The 23,287-nt window shown below is 45.3% G+C and overlaps 1 protein-coding gene across 3 annotated transcripts in view; it reads right to left on the bottom strand.

Annotated features, from left to right (window-relative positions):
- PRPF3 (pre-mRNA processing factor 3) overlaps positions 1–10,722 on the bottom strand; it is a 33,319-nt gene extending 22,597 nt beyond the window's left edge. For 2 of the 3 annotated variants that reach the window (XM_050749993.1, XM_050749997.1), the window contains exons 1-4: positions 10,587–10,722; positions 7,097–7,288; positions 6,313–6,443; positions 3,418–3,564 (exon numbers count right to left, since the gene is read on the bottom strand). In XM_050749993.1, coding sequence (XP_050605950.1) covers positions 3,418–3,564; positions 6,313–6,443; positions 7,097–7,241 — 423 coding nt within the window. In that variant the 5' untranslated portion in view covers positions 7,242–7,288; positions 10,587–10,722. Of the gene's footprint in view, positions 1–3,417; positions 3,565–4,242; positions 4,339–6,312; positions 6,444–7,096; positions 7,289–10,586 lie in introns of those variants that run through there. The other variant, XM_050750002.1, reaches the window with a different exon arrangement.
- Between the last annotated feature and the right edge of the window lie 12,565 nt (positions 10,723–23,287).

Below are 23,287 nucleotides of genomic sequence, written 5' to 3'. Positions count from 1 at the left end.
TAGTACTTGAACTACTAGTTTGAGAAACAAGAGACGATGGTGCAAAGACCTGCTCCCTAGTCTCTATAAACCCCTTCTGTCCTAAAGAAGTTCAGAATGATAAGCTTTGAGGGTATAGTCAAACAACAACTCTTGCATTTTGCAAAAAGAGCTTCCAGATATTTTTAAAAATTTGTCTTTAACATTTTTTCTTGAATAGGTGATATTCAAAATTCAAAAATTACAGAAGGGTCAGGCATGGTGGCTCACGCCTGTAGCACTCTGAGAGGCTGAAGTGGGTGAATCACTTGAGGTCAGGAGCTGAAGACCAGCCTGGCTAATATGGTGAAACACCATCTCTAGTAAAAATACAAAAATTAGCCAGGTGTGGTGGTGGGCGCCTGTAATGCCAGCTACTCAGGAGGCTGAGGCAGGAGAATTGCTTGAACCCAGAAGACGGAGGTTATTGTTAGCCAAGATCATGCCACTGCACTCCCGCCTGGGCAAGAGAGGGAGACTCCATCTCTAAATAAATAAATAATAAAATAAAAAATTACAGTGCTGGGCGCAGTGGCTCACGCCTGTAATCCTAGCACTTTGGGAGGTCGAGGTAGGTAGATCACGAGGTCAGTTGTTTGAGACCAGCCTGCCCAACATGGTGAAACTAAATTTAGTCTCTACTAAAAATACAAAATTAGCTGGGCATGGTGATGCACACCTGTAATCCCAGCTACTCAGGAGGCTGAGACAGGAGAACTGCTTGAATCCAAGAGGCGGAGGCTGCAGTGAGCTGAGATTGCACCACTGCACTCCAGCCTGGGCAACAGTGCAAGAGCGAGACTCCATCTCAAAAAATAAAATAAAATAAAATAAAATAATAAAATGAAAAATTACAGGCTGGGTCGGTGGCTCACGTCTGTAATACCAGCACTTTGGGAGGCCAAGGCAGGCGGATCGCGAGGTCAGGAGTTCAAGACCAGCCTGACCAACATGGTGAAACCCTGTCTCTACTAAAAATACAAAAAAATTAGCCAGGCGTGGTGGTGTGCGCCTGTAATCCCAGCTACCTGGGTGGCTGAGGCAGAAGAATAGCTTGAACCCCAAAGGCGGAGGTTGCAGTGAGCCGAGATCACGCCATTGCACTCCAGCCTGGGTGACAGAGTAAGACTCTGTCTCAAAAAAAAAAGAAAAATTGCAAAAGGATATATTGTGAATACATCCATCCCTATTCTCCATAAAAAACATCATCGGGCCAGGCACAGTGGCTCATGCCTGTAATCCCAGCACTTTGGGAGGCCGAGGCGGGGGGATCACAAGGTCAGGAGATCAAGACCATCCTAACATGGTGAAACCCTGTCTCTACTAAAAATACAAAAAATTAGTTGGGCGTGGTGGTACGTGCCTGTAGTCCCAGCTACTCAGAAGACTGAGGCAGGAGAATGGTGTGAACCCAGGAGGCAGAGGTTGCAGTGAGTTGAGATCGCGCCACCATACTCCAGCCTAAGTGACAGAGCGAGACTCCATCTCAAAAAGAAAAGAAAAGAAAAGAATCAGCTGGGCGTGGTAGCTCACTCCTATAAGTCCAGCACTTTGGGAGGCTGAGGCAGGAGGATCGTTTCAGCCCAGGAGTTCAAGACCAGCCTGGGCAACGTGGCAAAACTCCATCTTTACAAAAAATACAAAAATCAGCCAGGCATGGTGGCCTGTAGTCCCAGCTACTTGGGAAGCCAAGGTGGGAGGATCACTCAAGCCCGGGAGGCAGAGGTTGCAGTAAGCCAAGATCTCGCCACTGAACTCCAGGCTAGAGGACAGAGTGAGACCTTGCCTGAAAAACAAAAACAGGCTAGACATGGTGGCTCAGTCTGTAATCCCAGCACTTTGGGAGGCAGATCACTTGAGGTCAGGAGTTCCAGACCAGTCTGGTTAATATGGTGAAACCCCATCTCTACTAAAAATACAAAATTAGCCATGCATGGTGGCACATGCCTATAGTCCCAGCTACTTGGGGGGCTGAGATAGGAGAATCACTTGAACCTGGGAGGCGGAGGCTGCAGTGAACCGAGATCGCACCAGCGTGCTCCAGCCTGAGTGACAGAGAGAGACATCTCCAAAAAAAAAAAAAATCACCCATTTCTTTCCTTCTGTAAATATCACATATATGCAAATCCACCCATCTATATTTCTGTGTATGTTCTATTACCCCCCTCAAATATTAAATGGTAAACACTTATTGTTCATGTGGTATCAAAATTATTTAACACTACCAATTGAAAAAACACAAATATTTCCTGTTAAAAAAAACACAAAGTCAACTTAAAATTATTTATTAGTGGATTTTATCTTCTTTGCATTATGTTTGGAAATTCTCCTCTGTCATCAAGATGAGCTCTGATCATTTCATTTAATTTTCTCAATGACTCAGTGACGTAGGTAATTAGGCAAATAATGTACATAACACACCTTGCTGGCCACAGTAAATGGCAATTTCAATACCCTTACCTGGAATACTCCTGGTCAAATAAAAGAATGCTAAAACATAAAGCAAGAAATAAAATTTTCCCAAATGCTGGCCTGGCGCAGTGGCTCACACCTGTAATCCCAGCCGTTTGGGTGGCTAAGGTGGCAGATCACTTGAGGCCAGGAGTTCCAGACCAGCCTGGCCAACATGGCAAAACACTGCTTTTACTAAAAATACAAAAATTAGCCAGGCGTAGTGGTGTGCGCACGTAGTCCCAGCTACTCCGGAGGCTGAGGCAGGAGAATCACTTAAACCTGGGAGGTGGAGGTTGCCGTGAGCTGAGATCACACCACTATACTCCAGCATGGGCAACAGAGTGAAACTCCATCTTAAAAAAAAAAAAAAAAAAAAAACTTCCTTCCCCAAATGCTAAACATTAATTTAAATCAAGATCACAATAAGGTGAGGCACGCTGGCTCCCGCCTGTAATCCCAGCACCTGGGAGGCCGAGGTGGGCAGATGACCTAAGGTCAGAAGTTCGAAACCAGCCTACCCAACATGGTGAAACCCCGTCTCTACTAAAAGAAATACAAAAAATAAGTCAGGCACGGTGGCTCACTCCTGTAAACCTAGCACTTTGAGAGGCCGAGGCGAGCGCATGACCTGAGATCATGAGTTCAAGACCAGCCTGGCCAAGATGGTGAAACCCCGTCTCTACTAAAAATACAAAAATTAGCCGGGCTTGGTGGCGGGTACCTGTAATCCCAGCTACTTGGGAAGCTGAGACAGGACAATCGCTTAAACCCGGGAGGCAGAGGTTGCAGTGAGCTGAGATCGCACCACTGCACTCCAGCCCGGGTGATAACAGCAAAACTCCATCTCGGAAAAAAAAAAAAAAAAATCACAATAAATACAGACCCATGCACCTTTTGCTTCTTCAACTCACAAAACCACTTTGCTTCCAGTCCCTAATTACTAACCTGGAGCTTAGTCAGCATGCCAGGGCTCTCTGATGGAGGCCCAGGGATCACCTCTGGCTCTTCTTCCACCTCCTCAAAACGGGGTATTCGTCGCTTCTTTACTCCTGATGATTCTTTAGAGATCTCAGAGTCATCACCAAACACCTCCTAAGGGAACCCAAGATGAAAGAAAAGCTGTATCCTTCCCCGTGGGGAGAAGAGAAGAATTATCCTAGCCCCTACCAGCAGTTTCTGGCTATTCCCAGGGGAATATGATATAACCTTGCAAATAGCCACCTGCCAGAAGCAGGGTCTACTAGACTCTCCATCAAGTGGACCATCTCACCCAACTTCAACATTCTCCTAATCCAGTCAAACAAATTTCATTCCTATGTTCTTATAAATGTTCCCATCTTAAGGTCTTTGCAAATGCTACTGCCCACATTTATGATTTCTCTCAACTTTTCCACAACCCCTGTTCCAAATCCTGCCTAAAACTCACCTCCTCCAAGAAGTTTTCCTCATTACAACCTTAACCCACTCTGATTAAACTTTTTGTTTCACATTCTCTTATCATGTAAGAGCTTGGTTCACATTAGGTTAAATTACACTGTTGATATTCTGTTTGCCAAGTGTTAAGTATTTCAATGTTAGTATAATTTTCCCAACTAAGTCTAAGCTCTTCCAGGACACGGGCTTTCTCTTTCTTCTTCAGTAATCCCCATTAACACTTTGTTTTCATCAAACAATGGAAACTCAAATATGATGACTAATTTGCAAGGTGAATTTAACAGGACCGAGAGTGGCCAACTGGAAGGGACAATGGGAAAAAGCAAATGTACACACCGGTGGTAGGCTTTGGGTGACATCCCCTCTTCACTAGGAGGGCTCGTGTTTTGCAAGGACATATCCTCGGCCAGGGGCGAGCGCTTCCTGGAACTCCTACAGTTCAAGAAAAAGGACTCTCCCATAATATATTGTGTGGGGTGGGGACTTGAATGGACCAAAAATGGGACCCGTATCCCAAAGCTATCTAGACACCTCCTTCAAGAAGCAATTTTTATTAATCCCACCCAATGTAGTCACTTCATTCACAGCATGCCCTCAGCACTCATACAGAAGTATGCCCTACTGGTCAGATGCAGTGGCTCATGTCTGTAATTGCAGCACTTTGGGAGGCCGAGGCGGGCGGATCATGAGGTCAGGAGTTCGAGGTCAACCTGATCAACATGGTGAAACCCCGTCTCTACTAAAAATACAAAAATTAACCGGGCATGGTGGCATGTGCCTGTAATCCCAGCTACTCAGGAGGCTGAGGCAGGAGAATCACTTGAACCTGGAAGGTGGAGGTTGCAGTGAGCCGAGATTGGGCTACTGCACTCCAGCCTGGGCAACAGAGTGAGACTCAGCCTCAAAAAAAAAAAAAAAAAAAAAAAAAAAGGCCGGGCGCGGTGGCTCAAGCCTGTAATCCCAGCACTTTGGGAGGCCGAGACGGGCAGATCACGAGGTCAGGAGATCGAGACCATCCTGGGTAACACAGTGAAACCCCGTCTCTACTAAAAATACAAAAACTTAGCCGGGCGAGGTGGCAGGCGCCTGTAGTCCCAGCTACTCGGGAGGCTGAGGCAGGAGAATGGCGTGAACCCGGGAGGCGGAGCTTGCAGTGAGCTGAGATCCGGCCACTGCACTCCAGCCTGGGTGACAGAGCGAGACTCCGTCTCAAAAAAAAAAAAAAAAAAAAAAAAAAAGCAAAGCAGTATGCCCTATCGTGACATAATCTTCACTGTACAGATCTGTGTATACTGTGGCTCAATCATTCCCCCTTAAATATAACAAAATTCAACATAAGTCTGAAATTCTATAGCCAACCCTAAAATTTACATGAAACTGCTACTTAGATTTTATAATACGTAAATATATATTTTGTGATACTCCTGCCTCTTCTAAATTGCAACTCCTCGGCTCAAGAGATCCTCTTGCCTCAGCTTCCCAAGTAGCTGGGATTACAGGCACATGCCATAGTGCCTGGCAAATTACAAACTGTTTTAAGGCCAGCACTATCTCTCCTTCTCTGATCACCCTACAATGCTCTAAACACAAAGGGCACAAATCTCTCTGGTTTTTTTTAGTTCCATAGCCTGGCCAGGGAACCAAGCAGACATTATATTCACTCTTTTCCCTCAGGAAAGGCAATGGGATAGCCAAGGTATCAAAAGAACTTCGGAAGGTTTGATAGGAGTCGCAGAATTTTTTTTTTCTAAAGAGAGATACTGGGAAATGAGTAGAAAGACAGACTACTTGATACTGCTAATATTGAAAAAGGCCAGGATCAGTCAGCAACTACAGAATAAAAAGTGTAGTAGTTAAGGGGGTACTGACAACTCCTCCAAGTGTTTCACTTCTGGCACCAGAGGACCAGCAATATGCCATAGAGCAAATGGTAAGCTCTCAAGAATATAATAAATAATAGTTACTTTTTTGGTATCCTATCTACAAGTGCATTGCAGAGAAACCTCTACAAAGAGGCAACAAGGAGGTCTACAGCTCAGGTACCAGTGGAGTCACATTCTAAAACAACTTATTAGGCCTCAAATAAATCAAACATAAAATCTTAGAGCAATCAGTTTATAGGTAAGAAGGAAAAAAAGGAAATATGGAGAAACATGAGAACCAAAACTCCTGTTATCTAAAAAAAGACAAAGCTACCAATTATTTATTTGGATATTTAAACCCATGAACTTAGGTAGTTTAGATGGTGATGACACAAATTCACCTCTCCTACTTTAATGTCTAAGTACCTCTCTTGAACATTTGCTGCTCTAAATAGAGGATATCAACGTGTGAACTGGTAAGCTCAGCAACTCTGTTACCATTCAAAACAGTCCTGAGCTCATTAGACAGTAAATTGTAACCTACCTTTAGCTCTCGTTTTCTGCTCCTGTCACTGCTAGACTTGGAATGCCTAGAGCTTCGGCCTTCCTCCACAGCCTCGAAGAGTTTGTCCACAAATCGGAGAGTAGAATCATCAAGAAAAGGTTTCAGATGATCTGACAGGAAGAAAGGCAGTGGTAGGATTGGAAAGGTAAGACTACATAGTCTAATACTAGGCCTATAACAGGTACCAACACTGGAATTTTATTCCCAGGAGTGAAACAAATTTTAAGTTTTTTTCTACGATTCCCATCTCTCTTACATTGAATGACCTTGCCCTATGAGGTGAAAATAGTTATAATTTTTTGGAGTGGGAAGTCGTACAGTCAGAGCAACCTGTTTACGTTGAACATCAAGTTTAAGATGAATAACCACCCTAACCTTTCCCAAATAGCAAGTTGTAGGAGACTACCATTAACAAAATCTACCTCCTTCAAGCTTTTTTATGTATTTCATAAAGACTTTTATATGTTGAGATGTCAATCTGAATCTGAATATGCCTATCTGACTTAAGCATACTTCCCAAGTAAATCTAACTTAGGTGACTCGGTATAGTAGCCAAAGATTTAAAATCTATCATAAATAACATAAAAAATAAACAATAAGAGAAAAAGCAAATTATGATTTAGCCTATTTTCATTATAATACAGATGAAAACAAAATATGGCCTGCCCTTTTTTTAGATGTTCCCAACAGAGAGAATTTTAGGGAAGTTCAGTGTTTGGGGTCACCCTATATGTTAAGACAAAAGCTGCAGAAAGGTACATACCGGCTGCCTTCTTCTTGTCCATGCCCTTCCCCACACAGTTCAATGCTGCTGTGACCACTGTAGGCTCTGAGAAACCCAGGACCCTCTTCACTGTCTTCTCTATCCATGGTTTCAGCTCATCCAGCTCCCTCTTAGACAGTGCCATTTTGCAGGAAAAGAGAACAATAGCTCAAACTGGACTCAATACTACACCTAAAAAAAAAAAGAGACAAGTTAGAGAATAAGAAAAAACTAAAGTGGGTTGGGTGCAGTGGCTCATGCCTGTAATCCCAGCACTTTGAGAGGCCAAGGTGGGTGGACTGCTTGAGGTCAGGAGTCAGAGACCAGTCTGGCCAACAGAGTGAAATCCTGTCTCTACTAAAAATACAAAAAAATTAGCTGGGCGTGGTAGCATGAGCCTGTAATCCCAGCTACTCCGGAGGCTTAGGCAGGGGAATAACCAGGGAGGTGGAGCTTGCAATGAGCCAAAATCACACCACTGCACTCCAGCCTGGGTGACAGTGAGACTCTGGCTCAAAAAAAAAAAAAAAAAAAAAAAAAAAAGAAGACTAAAGTGATCCAGGGAAATGGTTAGTGCATCAGGAATGCATTCCCCACCCCTATTCTCAATCCCTAGACAAGTTCTTCCAACTCATTTGAAGGCAAGTATTTTCCCCAAGAACCTTATCTCAAAGCAGAAAGAGATGCCATTTGATTTTTAACTCTTAAGTTGATCAATGAAATCTGTGGAATAAATAAACTCTGTAAATAAGCTACGTCTGAGAGATTAATTCTAGCTTCTTTCTTGATCCTGTCATATCAACAAGGACTTGCAAACCTAGCAACACTAGAACAAAACTAAAAAAGCCCATCCAGAGGCCAGCTTCTCCATTCTTCCTACTTCCAGGCAGGCATTCCCTAATCCAACCCTGACTTATGTAGGATTCCCTTCTTTTAAGATATGCAAGTAAAACAGGTTTATCCAGGTCAGTCATCCTGGATATTAAATTAAATCTCATGATCCTTAAGAATGTTCTCTCACATTTTTCTGTGGTCATATTCATCCCAGTGGGAATTCTGCATACAGATAATTATCATGTTCAATCTACAGGGTCTCCATCAGCTGACTTGATGATCCTTCAGCTCAGAAAAGAATACGCTCATTTTTCTTTTGAGACAGAGTCTCACTCTGTCGCCAAGGCTGGAGTGCAGTGGCGTAACCTTGGTTCACTGCAACCTCCATCTCCTGAGTTGAAGCAATTCTCCTGCCTCAGCCTCCCAAGTAGCTGGGACTACAGGCATGCACCACCACGCCTGGCCAATTTTGCAGTTTTAGTAAAGACACGGTTTCACCGTATCAGCCAGGTAACTCCTTACCTAAAGTGATCTGCGCACCTTGGCCTCCCAAAGTGCTGGGATTACAGGCATGACCCACTGCACCCGTCTCTACTAAAAATACAAAAATTAGACAGGCGAGGTGGTGGGCACCTGTAATCCCAGCTACTCATGAGGCAGAGGCAGAAAAATCGCTTGAACCTAGGAGGCGGAGGTTGCGGTGAGCCAAAATCACGCCACTGCATTCCAGCCTGGGCGACAGAGTTAAACTGTATCGCCAAAAAAAAAAAAAAAAAAGAAAGCCAGGTGCAGTGGCTCACGCCTGTAATCCCAGCACTTTGGGAGGCTGAGGCGGGTGGATTACCTGACGTCAGGAGTTCGAGACCAGCCTGGCCAACATGGTGAAACCCCATCTCTATTAAAAACACAAATATTAGCTGGGCGTGGTGACCTGCACCTGTAATCCCAGCTACTCCGGAGGCTGAGACAGGAGAATCCCTTGAACCTGGAAGGCGGAGGTTGCAGTGAGCCGAGATCGCGCCACTGCACTCCAGCCTGGGCGACAGAGCAAGACTCCGCCTCGGGGGAAAAAAAAGTGCCTAAATGAGAGTCAATAAATTGCACTGACCTCAATTTCTAAGCTCAGCTATTCCCAGCAGTGCCACTTATCAGAGATCTGGGAATCAGTTTTTCAAGATGTTTTAAGACATCTTTTCTCCAAAAAAATCCAGTCTGATTAACTTCTACATTCTTGGTAGGTTTAGCTTCTATACTAGAGTCTACAAGACTTGCTGCTGGCCAGGCATGGTGGCTCACGCCTGTAATCCCAGCACTTCAGGAGGCCGAGGTGGGCGGATCACAAGGTCAGGAGATCGAGACCATCCTGGCTAACACGGTGAAACCATGTCTCTACTAAAAATACAAAAAATTAGCCAGGCGTGGTGGTAGGCGCCTGTAGTTCCAGCTACTCGGGAGGCTGAGGCAGGAGAATGGAGTGAACCTGGGAGGTGGAGCTTGCAGTGAGCCAAGATCACACCACTGTACTCCAGCCTGGGCGACAGAGCCAAACTCCGTCTCAAAAAAAAAAAAAAAAAAAAAAAGACTTGCTGCCAAATAGTAGACCCACTTTTGGTATATCCAAAGGAAGCTAGCAGACTGAAGTGATGAAACTAAGACTGAAAGATTTTCTGCCTCAGTGACAAGTTACGTGAGTAATTCTATGGTGACTCTATTACCCCATAATGAGTAGACATACAGCCTACCAATTTCTACATATTACACACGTATTGCACAAAAGCAGCATATCCAGACGACTTAGAAAGTGAAAACAAGAGTTCACACAGAACAGTTAGGACACTGAGTTCCACCATTTACAGGCCCTTAGGCAAGTTAATTAATTATTTGGAGCCACAGTTTACTCATCTTACAAAATGAGGACTGCCATATTTACATCTTAATTCATTCAATAAATATTTATTAACTACCAAGTGTCAAGCAATGTACTAAGTGCAGTGGATACACAAAACAGTGAGCAAAACTAACAAGAGTCCTCACCTTAACGGGTCTCATATTCCACTAGAATTGAATGATAGGCTACAAAGTATAAGCAATTTGAAAGCCCAAAGCAATAAATGAGGTGCCACTGTTACTTCCATAAGATGATGTGCAAACTAAACAGCCATGGACAGAAAAGTTTCAAACGGCAATTAGCTTTGTCACTAATCAAATGCTCAACAATAACTGTGAGGTGCAGGGGGAATGGGGGTGCGGAAGGAGAGCGAGGTACAATGATCTCTCAATAAGCAGGCAGCAGAATCCAAATCCAGTCTTCTGAAGGAATTCCTTACTCCGTGCTCTTGTTTGCTAGAACCTGAGTTTCCCTCTGCAGCCCCAAATCTTCTCTTTTTACTCTCCGTCACTCCAACCAGTCTCTTACTCTACCTTGTTCTACCCAAACTCCTCACCTCAGAGCTGGTCTCCCCACCCGGTCTGCTTCCCGCCCCCGCCCTTTTCCTCTCAACAATCTCATTCCAATCTCTTCTTCCACCAAACCAGGTACTCCTTTCACACTCCTTCCCGCTGAACCCTCCCGCTTCGATCCTCCCCTTGGACTAAGCCCCCGGCCACAGTCGCGCGGACTGGAGTTACCCTCTCTGGGCCCGGGGCCACTACTCACCTCACAAACTTCAGCCCCTGAGACGGAGCCCGAACGTTACACCGGAACCGGAAACCTTCTGACCGCCCTACGGCCTGCCGTCGCTACCGCCACGGCCGCCGCCACGCCGCTGTCTCCCAACACGTGACCAAGGAGGGCTGGGCCGGCAATTCGCGCAGCCGTATTTGCCACTTTCTTGGAGGCTGAACGCATGCGTCGTAGAACCGAAAAGTTTCCCTGAGCAAGTTTCTTGCTTTCTATTTCCCGGGCTAAACCTATTAACTAGATTTCTGCCAAGTTAATGTTTTTAACTTCCTGAAGCGGAAATTGGGCTACTTGCAGTTTTCTTCATATGGAGAATAAGTGCGCAAAGGTAAACTTCGGATAGAATGAAGAGCGAGGCTTCTGCGTTTGTGTTCAAACACAGTCTTTCTGGTGGAAAGTAAACCCTTTCACAGTCGTGTTCACTAGAATTAGCCACCCATCCTTAACCTTTCTCCCTAGTTTAACAGTGGTGTCAGGCCGGGCGCCGTGGCTCACGCCTGTAATCCCAGCACTTTGGGCTCAATAAATGACAAGTGAGACCTACCAGTATTGCTTTCTCCATTCTATCAATAGGTCTATATATTTCCTTTTCTCCAAAATGAGGCTCTAACCTACTGACCCTTCCTTCTTCTTTTTTTTTTTTTTTTTTTTATTTTTTGAGACGGAGCCTCACTCTGTCGTCAGGCTGGAGTGCACTGGCGCTATCCCGGCTCACTAAAACTTCCGCCTCCCAAGTAGGTGGGACTACAGGCGCGCACCACCACGCCCAGCTAGCTTTTGTATTTTTAGTAGAGACGAGGTTTCACCATGTTGGCCAGGATGGTCTCGATTTTTTGACCTCGTGATCCGCCCACCTCGGCCTCCCAAAGTGCTGGGATTTCAGGCTTGAACCAGCACGCCTGGCCCCTACTGACCCTTTAAATCATAACAACGTGTGTGGGCAAAGATAGTTTGGAAAAAGGATGTCCAGTATTATGACACAATTTCTTTATGTGAGAAATGGAAAAAATTCCATTATTTTTATATTTTAAACTATCCAAACTAAAATTCCAAAATGTCTTCTTGGTGGTAGGCTCACTAGAAGATGCAGTTGTTCTTCAGGGAGGTTATTCAAAAATTCCCCAGATAGTAGGAGATTTTTGTATCTAAAGATACAATGTACATACCAAGCCCCACCATCCCTGATGGGGCAGCATGACCTAAAAGGATAAAGCCTGGCTCTGAAGGAACCAGTTGGGGGAGCTTCAACTTGCTGCTCAACTTATTCACAAATCAGTTTCTCCACTTACAGCTTCTAACACCAATGTCTCACAAAATATTCACTCAAAAAAGTTTGTTGAATGGGTTAATGAGTTTCAACGTTGCAGGGTTGTTGTAAATTTATTTTGTTTTAGTGCTTCTAACAGTCTGAGTTCAATTCCCTATGGAGAAATGTGTTTCTAGAAACTGATTTTAGGCCAGGTGTGGTGGCTTACGCCTGTAATCCCAACACTTTGGGAGGTCGAGGCAGGTGGATCACTTGAGGTCAGGAGTTTGAGACCAGTCTGCCCAACATGGTGAAAATCTATCTCTCCTAAAAAAATGCAAAAATTAGCTGGGAGTGGCAGTGGGCACCTGTAATCCCAGCTACTCAGGAGGCCTAGGCAAGAGAGTTGCTTGAACTCTGGAGGTGGAGGTTGCAGTGAGCCAAGATCACAACACTGCACTGCAGCCTGGGCAACAGAGGGAGACTCCGTTTCAACAAAACAAAACTGATTTTATTTCCAATTTTTAGAATTGGATACATTTAAACTGTAGCCTTCCAGTTACTAGCTGTGTTTCCTTCACGTAATTTTTTCTGAGATTGTTTCCTCAATTATAGAATAAGAATCTCTACTTCAAAAAGGTATCGTGAGGATTAAATGTAATGTGTAAGACACAGTTAGTGTGGTACTGGCATAAGAACAGGCACATAAACCAACCAAAGAGAATGGAGGGTTGGGCGGAGTGGCTCAAGCCTGTAATCCCAGCATTTCGGGAGGCCGAGGCGGGTGGATCACAAGGCCAAGAGATCGAGACCATGCTGGCCAACATGGTGAAACCCCGTCTCTCCTAAAAATACAAAAATTAGCTGGGCGTGGTGGCAGGTGCCTGTAGTCCCAGCTCCTGGGGAGGCTGAGGCAGAAGAATCGCTTGAACGCAGGAGGTGGAGGTTGCAGCGAGCCAAGATTGCGCCACTGCATTCCAGTCTGGCGACAGAGCGAGACTCCGTCTCAAAAAAAAAAAAAAAAAAAAAAGGAGAATAGAGAGCCCAGAATAAACACTCAAATATGTGGTCAGCTGATTTTTTTTTTTTTTTTTTTTTCTTTTCTTGAAATGGCGTTTCGCTCTTGTTGGCCAGGCTGGAGTACAATGGCGCAATCTTGGCTCACCGCAACCTCCGCCTCCCAGGTTCAAGCAATTCTCCTGCCTCAGCCTCTGGAGTAGCTGAGATTACAGGCAAGCGCCATCAAGCCAGGCTCGTTTTGTATTTTTTTCTTCTTCTTCTTCTTCTTTTTGAGACGGAGTCTTGCTCTGTCGCCCAGGCTGGATTGCAATGGCACAATCTCAATTCCCTGTAATCTCCACCTCCTGGGTTCAAGCGATTCTCCTGCCTCAGCCTCCCGAGTAGCTGGAACTACAGGCGCGCGCCACCACACTGGGCTAATTTCTTGTAGTTTTAGTAGAGACGGGGTTTCACCGTGTTAGCCAGGATGGTCTCGATCTCCTGACCTCGTGATCTGCCCGCCTCGGCCTCCCAAAGCACTGGGATTACACGCGTGAGCCACCGCGCCTGGCCTCATTTTGTATTTTTAGTAGAGATGGGGTTTCACCATGTTGGTCAGGCTGGTCTGGAACTCTCGACCTCAGGTGATCCACCTGCCTCAGCCTCCCAAAGTGCTGGGATTACAGGCATGAGCCACTGTGCCCGGCCCTTTTTTTTTTTTTTTTTTTTTCCAAACGGAGTCTCCCTCTGTTGCCCAGGCTGGAGTGCAGTGGCACAATCTTGGCTCACTGCAACCTCCGCCTCCTGGGTTCAGCCAATTCTCCTGCCTCAGCTGGAACTACAGGCACATGGCACCACGCCCGGCTAATTTTTTTTTTTTTTTTTTTGCATTTTTATTAGGGGTTTCACCATATTGGCCAGGCTGGTCTTGAACTCCTAACATCGTGATCTGCCCGCCTCAGCCTCCCAAAGTGCTGGGATTACAGGCATGAGCCCCTGCGACTGGCCATGGTCAGCTGATTTTTGACAAAGGTGCCAAGACTATTCAATGGGAAAAGGACAGTCTGTTTAACAAATGATGCTGGGAAAAGCAGATATCCATATACATAAGAGTTAAGTTGGACCCCCTACCTCATACCATATATAAAAATGAATTCAAAATGGATCTAAGACCTGAATATAAGAAATATACAGCCGGGCGCAGTGGCTCACGCCTGTGATTCTAGCACTTTGGGAGGCCGAGGCGGGCGGATCACAAGGTCAGGAGATCGAGACCATCCTGGCTAACATGGTGAAACCCTGTCTCTACTAAAAATACAAAAAATTAGCCAGGCGCGGTGGTGGGTGCCTGTAGTCCCAGCTACTCAGGAGGCTGAGGCAGGAGAATGGTGTGAACCCGGGAGGTGGAGCTTGCAGTGAGCCGAGATCACGCCACTGCACTCCAGCCTGGGCAACAGAGCAAGACTCCGTCTCAAAAAAAAAAAAAAAAAAAAAGAAATATACAAAAACTAGGGGTTAGGCACAGTGGCTCACCCCTATAATTTCAGCATTTTGGGAGACTGAGGCTGGAAGATGACTTGAGGTCAGGTCAGGAGTTTAAGACCAGCCTGGTCAACATGATGAATCAATTCCCGTCTCTACTGAAAACAGAAAAATTCACCAGGTGTGGTGGCACACTCATGTAGTCCCAACAACTTGGGAAACTGAGGCAGGAGAATCACTTGAACTCAGGAGGCAGAGGTTGCAGTGAGCTGGGATCACGCAACTGCACTCCAGCCTGGATGACAGAGGGAGACCCTGTCTCAAATAAATAAATGCATACATAAAAGTAGGGCTAGGTGCAGTGGCTCACATCAATAATCCCATGCGACTGCACTCCAGCCTGGATGACAGAGGGAGATTTTATCTCAAATAAATAAATAAATAAATGTAGGGGTGGGTGCAGTGGCTCGCATCTGTAACCCAGCACTTTGGGAGGCTGAGGCAGATAGATCACTTGGGGCCAGGAGCTCTAGACCGGTCTGCCCAACATGGTGAAATCCCATCTCTACTAAAAATACAAAAATTAGTTGGGCATGGTGGTGCATGCCTGTAATCCCAGCTACTCAGGAGGCTGAGGCACTAGAATCTCTTGAACCTGGGAGGCAGAGGTTGCAGTGACTCAAGATCGTCCCACTGCACTCCAGTCTGGGCCACAAAGTGAGATTCTTTTTTTTTTTTTTTTTTTTTGGAGACACAGTATCGCTGTATGCCCCAGGCTGGAATGCACTGGTGCGATCTTGGCTCACTGCAACCTCTGCCTCCCAGTTTCAAGCAATTCTCATGCCTCAGCCTCCCGAGTAGCTGGAATTACAGGCGCCTGCCATCATGCCCGGCTAATTTGTGTATTTTTAGTAGAGACGGGTTTCGCCATGTTGGTCAGGCTGGTCTGCAACTCCTGGCCTCAAGGGATCCGCCTGCCTTGGCCTCCCAAACTGCTGGGATTACAGATGTGAGCCACTGCGCCCGGCCTAGGGTGAGACTCTTGTCTCAAAAAACACCTAAAACTAAAGAGCAATAACTGTTAAACTCTTAGAGGAAAATACAGGAGAACAAGAGAGTATCTTTATGACATTGGATTTGGTGATAATTTCTTGGATGTGATGCCAAACATGCAGTCAAACAAAGGAAAAACAGATGAATTGGACTTCATCAAAATTTAAAGTTTTGTGCATTAAATGACACTATCAACAGAATGAAAAGGCAGCCCACAGAATGTGAGAGAATATTTGCAAGAGATTAATATCCAGAATATATTAAGAACACTTACAACTCAACAATGAAACAGCCTAATTTTTTTTTTTTTTTTTTTTTTTTTTTTTTGAGACAGAGTCTGCTCAGTCACCCAGGCTGGAGTGCAGTAGCACAATCTTGGCTCACTGTAACCTCTGCCTCCCAGGTTCAAGCAATTCTCCTGCCTCAGCCTCCCGAGTAGCTGAAATTACAGGCACATGCCACCAGGCCTGGCTAATTTCTGTATATTTAGTAGAGACAGAGTTTTGCCATGTTGGCCAGGCTGGTCTCGAACTCCTGGCCTCAAGTGATCTGCCGGCCTCAGCCTCCCAAACTGCTGGGATTACAGGGGTGAGCCATCGTGCCTGGTCAAAACAGCCTAATTCAAAAACAGGCAAAACACTTGAATATATGTATATTCAAAGAAGACAAAAAATGGAAAATAAGCACATGGAAAGATGCTCCACAGCCTGAGTTATTAGGGAAATGCAAAGTAAAACCACAAGGAAATACCACTTCACATCCAGTAGGATGGCTACTATAAAAATAAAAATAAAATAAAATAAAAGAGGTCAGGTGCAGTGGCTCATGCTTATAATCCCAGCACTTTGGGAGGCCGAGGCGGGTGTATAGCTTGAGCCTGAGAGATCAAGGTGGCAGTGAACTGTGATCATGCCACCACACTCCAGCCTGGGTGACAGAAAAGGAAGGAGGAAAGATCCAGAGGGAGGAAGGAAGGAAGGAAACAAGTTGGAACCCTTGTGCCCTATTGGTAGTAATATAAAATGGCACAGCTGCTATGTAAAACAGTATAGTAGTTCCTCAAAAAATTAAAACTAGAATTTTCAGATGACCCAGCCATTCTACCTCTGGGTATATACCCCAAAGAAATGCAAACAAGGTCTCAAAGAGATATCTGTACCCCTGTGTTAATAGTAGCATTATTCACAATAGCCAAATGATGGACACAACCCAAGTGTCCATCAACAGATGAGTAGATAAACAAAATATGGCATATACATACATGGAATATTATTCAGCCATAAAAACAAATGAAGTACTGATACATGCTACAACACAGATGAACCTTGAACATCATATGCTAAGTGAAATAAGCTAGACAAAAAGGGCAAATATTGTATGATTCCACTTTCATGAAGTAACCAGAATAGCCAAATAGAGACAGAAAGTAGAATAGAGGCCATCAGGGGCTGGAGAGAGGTGAGTGGGGAGTTAACGCCTAATGGGTATAGAGTTCCTGTTTTGGGTGATGAAAAGTTTTGGAAACAGTGGTGATAATTATACAATATTTACTTAATGATACTGAATTGCATACTTAAAATTATTAAAATGGAAATTTCGTGTATGTATATTTTATCACAATAAAACAAAACATATTTAGGACAGGGCCTGGCACATACTAAGACTCAGTAGATCATATCTGTTGTCATAGATTCCTTCAATAGATATTTACTGAGCATTTAAATGTTGGGCATTATACAAGGCACTGGGAATACAGTGGTAAAAAAGGCCAGGCATGGTGGCTCATGCCTGTAATCCCAGCACTTTGGGAGGCTGAGGTGCGAGGATCACCTGAGGTTAGGAGTTTGAGACCAGTCTGGTCAACATGGTAAAACCCTGTCTCTACTAAAAATACAAAAATTAGCCGGGCCTGGGGGCACATGCCTGTAATCCCAGCTACCTGGGAGGCTGAGGCAGAATAACTGCTGGAACCTGGGAGGCAGAGGCTGCAGTGGGCTGAGATCTCCAGCCTCGGCAACAGAGCAAGACTCCATCTCAAAAAAAAAAGAAAAAAGAAAGAAGCTGTGTTATTATAGAAGTAAACTTATAAAGACATTAAACTTAAGACATTAAAAAGATAATACAAAGTTGGTAAAGGGATCAAGGAAGGCATGTTAGAAAACATTCCAGGGTCAAGTGTGGTGGCTCACATCTGTAATCTCAACACTTTGGGAGACGGAGGTGGGTGGATCACTTAAGCCCAGGAGTTCAAGACCAGCTTGGGTAAAATAGCAAAACCTCATCTCTACAAAAAATATGAAAATTAGCTGTGTGTGTTGGCATGCGCCTATAGTCCCAGCTACTTGGGGAGGCTGAGGTGGGAGAATCACATGAGCCCAGGAGGTCAAGGCTGCAGTGAGCCATGATCATAGTACTGCACTCCAACCTAACCAACAGAGTAAGATCCTATCTCAAAAAGAGAAAAAAAAAATTCCAACTGAGAGCCGGTGGACTAGGGAGGAGAGAAAACAGCATGTGCTGTGATCCAGATGTGCATTTGAGGGGAAAAATGGGTAGAGAGAAAAGCAGGGTTCAATCATGAAGAGTCTTAAATGCCATGCTAAGTGGTTTAAAGTGGTTTAGATTTTGTTTTGAAAGCAATGGGAACCAATGGCCAGTTTAAGCAGGAAAGTGAAAAGATCAGGGTTGCATTTTAGAACAATCACTGGCCAAAGTGTGAATAGATTGAAGCCAGACAACACTAAGGTAAGCCGATAGTCAAATAGCTGTTGTAGTAATCCAGAAGAGTCATGATGGTAGCTGGGAGTAGGGTCGTGGCATTTAATCATAGAGACAGCCAGAAGGGATTAAACACATGCTAGTCATGGCTGAATGGGGAGGAAGAATCAAGGATCAGGTATCTAGGCTGGGCGTGGCTCACGCCTGTAATCACAGCACTTTGGGAGGCCGAGGCAGGCAGATCACTAGAACCTAGGAGTTTGAGACCAGCCTGGGCAACATGGTGAAACCCCATCTCTACAAAAAATACAAAAATAAGCCAGGTCCAGTGGTGTACGACTGTAGTCCCAGCTACCTGGGAGGCTGAGGCAGGAGAATCACTTGAGCCTGGGAGGCAGAGGTTGCAGTGAGCCAAGATCAAGCCATTACACTCCAGCCTGGGTGACGGGAGTGAAATGCTGTCTAAAAAAAAAAGAAAAAAAAAAAAATCAGGTGTCTGGCTGGCACAACTAGGGGACTATGATTAATTGCTCACATCCATTGTGTTCTGTGTGCCAGACTTGTGCTAAGTACTTGATATGCATTCCATTATTTCATGCTTATTAAAAAACCTATAGGCCGGGCGCGGTGGCTCAAGCCTGTAATCCCAGCACTTTGGGAGGCCGAGGCGGGCGGATCACAAGGTCAGGAGATCGAGACCACAGTGAAACCCCGTCTCTACTAAAAATACAAAAAATTAGCCGGGCGCGGTGGCGGGCGCCTGTAGTCCCAGCTACTCAGGAGGCTGAGGCAGGAGAATGGCGGGAACCCGGGAGGCGGAGCTTGCAGTGAGCCGAGATCGCGCCACTGCACTCCAGCCTGGGCAACAGCGTGAGACTCCGTCTCAAAAAAAAAAAAAAAAAAAAAAAAAAAACCTATAGATACTGGCCTGGTGAGGTGGCTCATGACTGTAATCTCAGCACTTTGGGAGGCCAAGGCAGGTGGATCACTTGAGGTTGGGAGTTCAAGACCAGCCTAACCAACATCGAGAAACCCCATCTCTACCAAAAATACACAATTAGCCGGGCATGGTGGCACATGCCTGTTAATCCCAGCTACTCAGGAGGCTGAGGCAGGAGAATCACTTGAACCCAGGAGGCGGAGGTTGCTGTGAGCTGAGATCACACCATTGCACTCCAGCCTGGGCAATAAGAGCGGAACTCCGTCTCAAAAAAAAATAAAAATAAATAAATAAATAAAAACAAATCAAAAACTATAGATACCATTATCCTTATTATTATTATTTTTTTTTTCAGACGGAGTCTCGCTCTGTCACCCAGGCTGGAGTGCAGTGGCATGATCTCGGCTCAATGCAACCTCCACCTCCTGGGTTCAAGCCGTTCTCCTGTCTCAGACTCCTGAGTAGCTGGGACTACAGGTGTCTGCCACCACGCTCAGCTAATTTTTTGTATTTTTAGTAGCAACAGGGTTTCACTGTGTTAGCCAGGATGGTCTCGATCTCATGACCTTGTGATCCGCTTGCCTCGGCCTCTCAGAGTGCTGGGATTACAGGTGTGAGCTACCACGCCCAGCCCCATTATCCTTATTTCACAGGGGAAACAAGGGTTTATGTTAAATAAGGTACCAAGATCATGATGGAATCCAGATTTTTTTGACTAAGTAAAAATTGTATATGTAAGGTAGCTGACACATAGTGGAAGTTCCAACATTTTCTTTTCCCTTCGGTTACCTATATAAACACTATTCCTTAACCTCGTTAGTATACAGTGAGTGATTATTCCTTAGCATTCTCACTTAACATACAAACTCTTATTTTGTACTGGGTGCAATTCTGAAAACTTGAAAGTACAATGTCAAAATTACTCAACAGAGTCCCAATTTTAAAGGGGTACCTGATTCCAGAGCACTAGATTACGAGATCCTTAAACTATGATGGGAGCAGGCCTGTCAGAGGCACTTCACTATACAGGTAAGAGATTTCACAAGTGCCCAAGTTCAGGGTAGGAGGTACTTACCTGTCATCCTGTAACTGGGTAAACACCAAACCACTCCTCCTCTGAAACCAATGCAGGGATTAAAGGATTAGTGCAACCCCTACTCATTAAACTACCATGCAAGTTATCTTCTAGCTTCCCAGAGCAAGGAGTGGAAAGTTTTTTTCCCTATCATCACAGCATAAGCAGATCGGAACTTTATCCAGCCACCTATCGCATTTATGAGGCCTCTCAACGGACTAGCTGCTAAAACCCATCATTGTTCACTGCTCTGGGGGAGCATGGGCAATAGGACTGAAGATTAAAACAAGTGGGGGATAATTTTTAGAGACTAAGAAAATTTCAAATCTCAGCCACCTCTTAGTATTTTGGAGGGAGCTCAGAAGCAACTTTAGCCCCAGGGGAATAATGCCAAGTAACAGGCCCGGTTCTGTTATCACAAACATGCCTTACCACTGTGGTAGATGACACTATGTTATGGCTCAATATCATTAAAATGTGCTAAAGACCAAATTCAGATTTATTTTATTTAATTAATTTATTTCTTTTCTGAGACAGAGTCTTGCTCTGTCACCCAGGCTGGAGTGCAGTGGCGCGATCTCCGCTCACTGCAAGCTCCGCCTCCAGGGTTCACGCCATTCTCCTGCCTCAGCCTCCGGAGTAGCTGGGACTACAGGTGCCCGCCACCATATCCGGCCAATTTTTTTTTTTTGTATTTTTAGTAGAGACGGGGTTTCAACATATTAGCCAGGATGGTCTCGATCTCCTGACTTCGGAATCCACCCACCTCTGCCTCCCAAAGTGCTGGAATTACAGGTGTGAGCCACCGCGCTTGGCCCAAGGTGTTCTATTTTGGAGCAATTTTTATGGAGGGTCCAATAATATGCTCTATTCACTTGGCCTTATTGCTAATGGAGTAAAAGCGATCAAGCCCTAAGAGGTAGGGACCACAGAAGTTCCCGCATATTTTTTTTGAAGTCCCTGCTTCATTAGTGAGTATGGCAATTGTGAAAGGAAGAAAATATATTTAAAAGACAGAATTGGCCATTGGTGGTGGCTCACGCCTGTAATCCCAGTACTTTGGGAGGCCGAAGCGGGCAGATCACGCCTGAGGCAGGAAAGTGGTGTGAACCCAGGAGGCGGACTCCCGAGTAGCTGGGACTACAGGTGCCAGTCACTACACCCAGCTAATTTCTTTTTGTATTTTTAGTTGAGACGGGGTTTCAACCTGTTAGCCAGGATGGTCTCGATCTCCTGACCTCGTGATCCGCCCGCCTCAATCTCCCAAAGTCCTGGGATTACAGGCGTGAGCCACCGCGCCCGGCCAACACCAACTTTTTTGAGACTGAGTCTTGCTCTGTCGCCCAGGCTGGAGTGCAGTGGCACAATCTTGGCTCACTGCAACCTTTGCCTCCTGGGTTCAAGTGATTCTCCTGCCTCAGCTTCCAGGTAGCTGGGATTACAGGTGCCTGCCACCATGCCCAGCTAATTTTTTTGTATTTTTAGTAGAGACGGGGTTTCACTATATTGGCTAGGCTAGTCTCAAAACCTCTGACCTCATGATCCCCCACCTCGACCTCCCAAAGTGCTGGGATTACAGGTGTCAGCCATGTACCCAGCCTGGCACTAACTCTTATAATAACAGCATAGCTGTCAGTCAACCAATGGTGGAGAAAACAGCAGGAGAAAAAGCAGAGTAGCTGTCTTCCCACAGTGGTCAGTTTCCCCAGCTGTCAAGAGTAACATAATCAGGAGTGCCTGCTGGGTAGAGGCAGTGATGGTGCGAACCTCCACATGAAGTCTCTTTGAGTACTGCAAAGGGCAGTGGTTCTAACTCTAGCAGGCATCACAATCACCTGCAAGGCTTGTGAAAATAGATTGCTGGGCTCCAACCTCAATTTCCAATATCGAAGCTCTAGAGTCCCATAATCTGCATTTCAAGCAATCCCTCTGGTGAAACTGATGCTGCTGATCTGACACTGAAAAGCACTGCTTGTTGGGTATTTCTGGCTCTGTGCCATTCTCTCTCAACACTCCATTCCCTCTTTCCTACAGTCTACTGAGTCCCACCCATCTATTGCTTTATTTCTTCTCCATCATCCCTTTTTTTTTTTTTGAGATGGAATCTCACTCTGTCGCCCACATTGGAGTTCAATGGTGTAATCTCGGCTCACTGCAACCTCCGCCTCCCGGGTTCAAGCGATTCTCCTGCCTCAGCTTGCCAAGTAGCTGGGACTACAGGCGTGCGCCACCACACGCAGCTAATTTTTGTATTTTTCTTGGAGACAGGGTTTCACCATGTTGGCCAGGGTGGTCTCGATCTCCTGACCTCGTGGTCCACCCACCTCGGCCTCCCGAAGTGCTGAGATTACAGGCGTGAGCCACTGTGCCCAGCCCATCATCCCTTTCTTAAGTCTCCGTTAAGAAAACTAAAAGGACAGAAAACAGGAATGAACATTAGGGTAGATTTAAGAACTTCTTTGGGCAAGGATTCCAGCACTCCAGTCTGGTTGATAGGTGTTTTCAGAAGCAGAATTTATTCCAAATACATACATGCATCCTCTCCTCTCTATCTAACAGGGAACAGTTTAATAAAAAGTAATAGATGCTTTCTCAGTAAGATTTTGCTTGGGGATTCAAAAAAATTGGGTAGGAAATGGTAGACATATTTCAATATATTAAAAAAAATTTCCGGCCAGGTGCGGTGGCTCATGCCTGTAATCCCAACACTTTGGGAGGCCGAGGTGGGTGGATCACTTGAGGTCAGGAGTTCGAGACAAGCCTGGACAACATGGTGAAACCCCGTCTCTACTAAAAATACAAAAATTAGCCAGGTGTGGTGGCACGTGCCTGTAGTCCCAGCAACTCGGGAGGCTGAGGCAGGAGAATCACTTGAACCCAGGAGGCGGAGGTTGCAGTGAGCCGAGACTGCACCACTGCACTCCAGCCTGGGGGACAAGAGTGAGACTTCATCTTAAAAAAACAAAAAGAAAAAAAAGAAAAAACAATTCCTTACTTCTCCTAGACTTCCAAAAAAGTTTTTATTGTAGTACAACATAAAGTTTACCATCTTAGGCCGGGTGCGGTGGCTCACGCCTGTAATCCCAGCACTTTGGGAGGCCGAGGCGGGCGGATCACAAGGTCAGGAGATCGAGACCACGGTGAAACCCCGTCTCTACTAAAAA

Source organism: Macaca thibetana, chromosome 1, assembly GCF_024542745.1.
Source record: "Macaca thibetana thibetana isolate TM-01 chromosome 1, ASM2454274v1, whole genome shotgun sequence".
In the NCBI taxonomy this organism is placed as follows: domain Eukaryota; kingdom Metazoa; phylum Chordata; class Mammalia; order Primates; family Cercopithecidae; genus Macaca; species Macaca thibetana.
The sequence above is the reverse complement of the archived record's forward strand: the minus strand, read 5'-3'. Positions and strand labels throughout refer to the sequence as shown.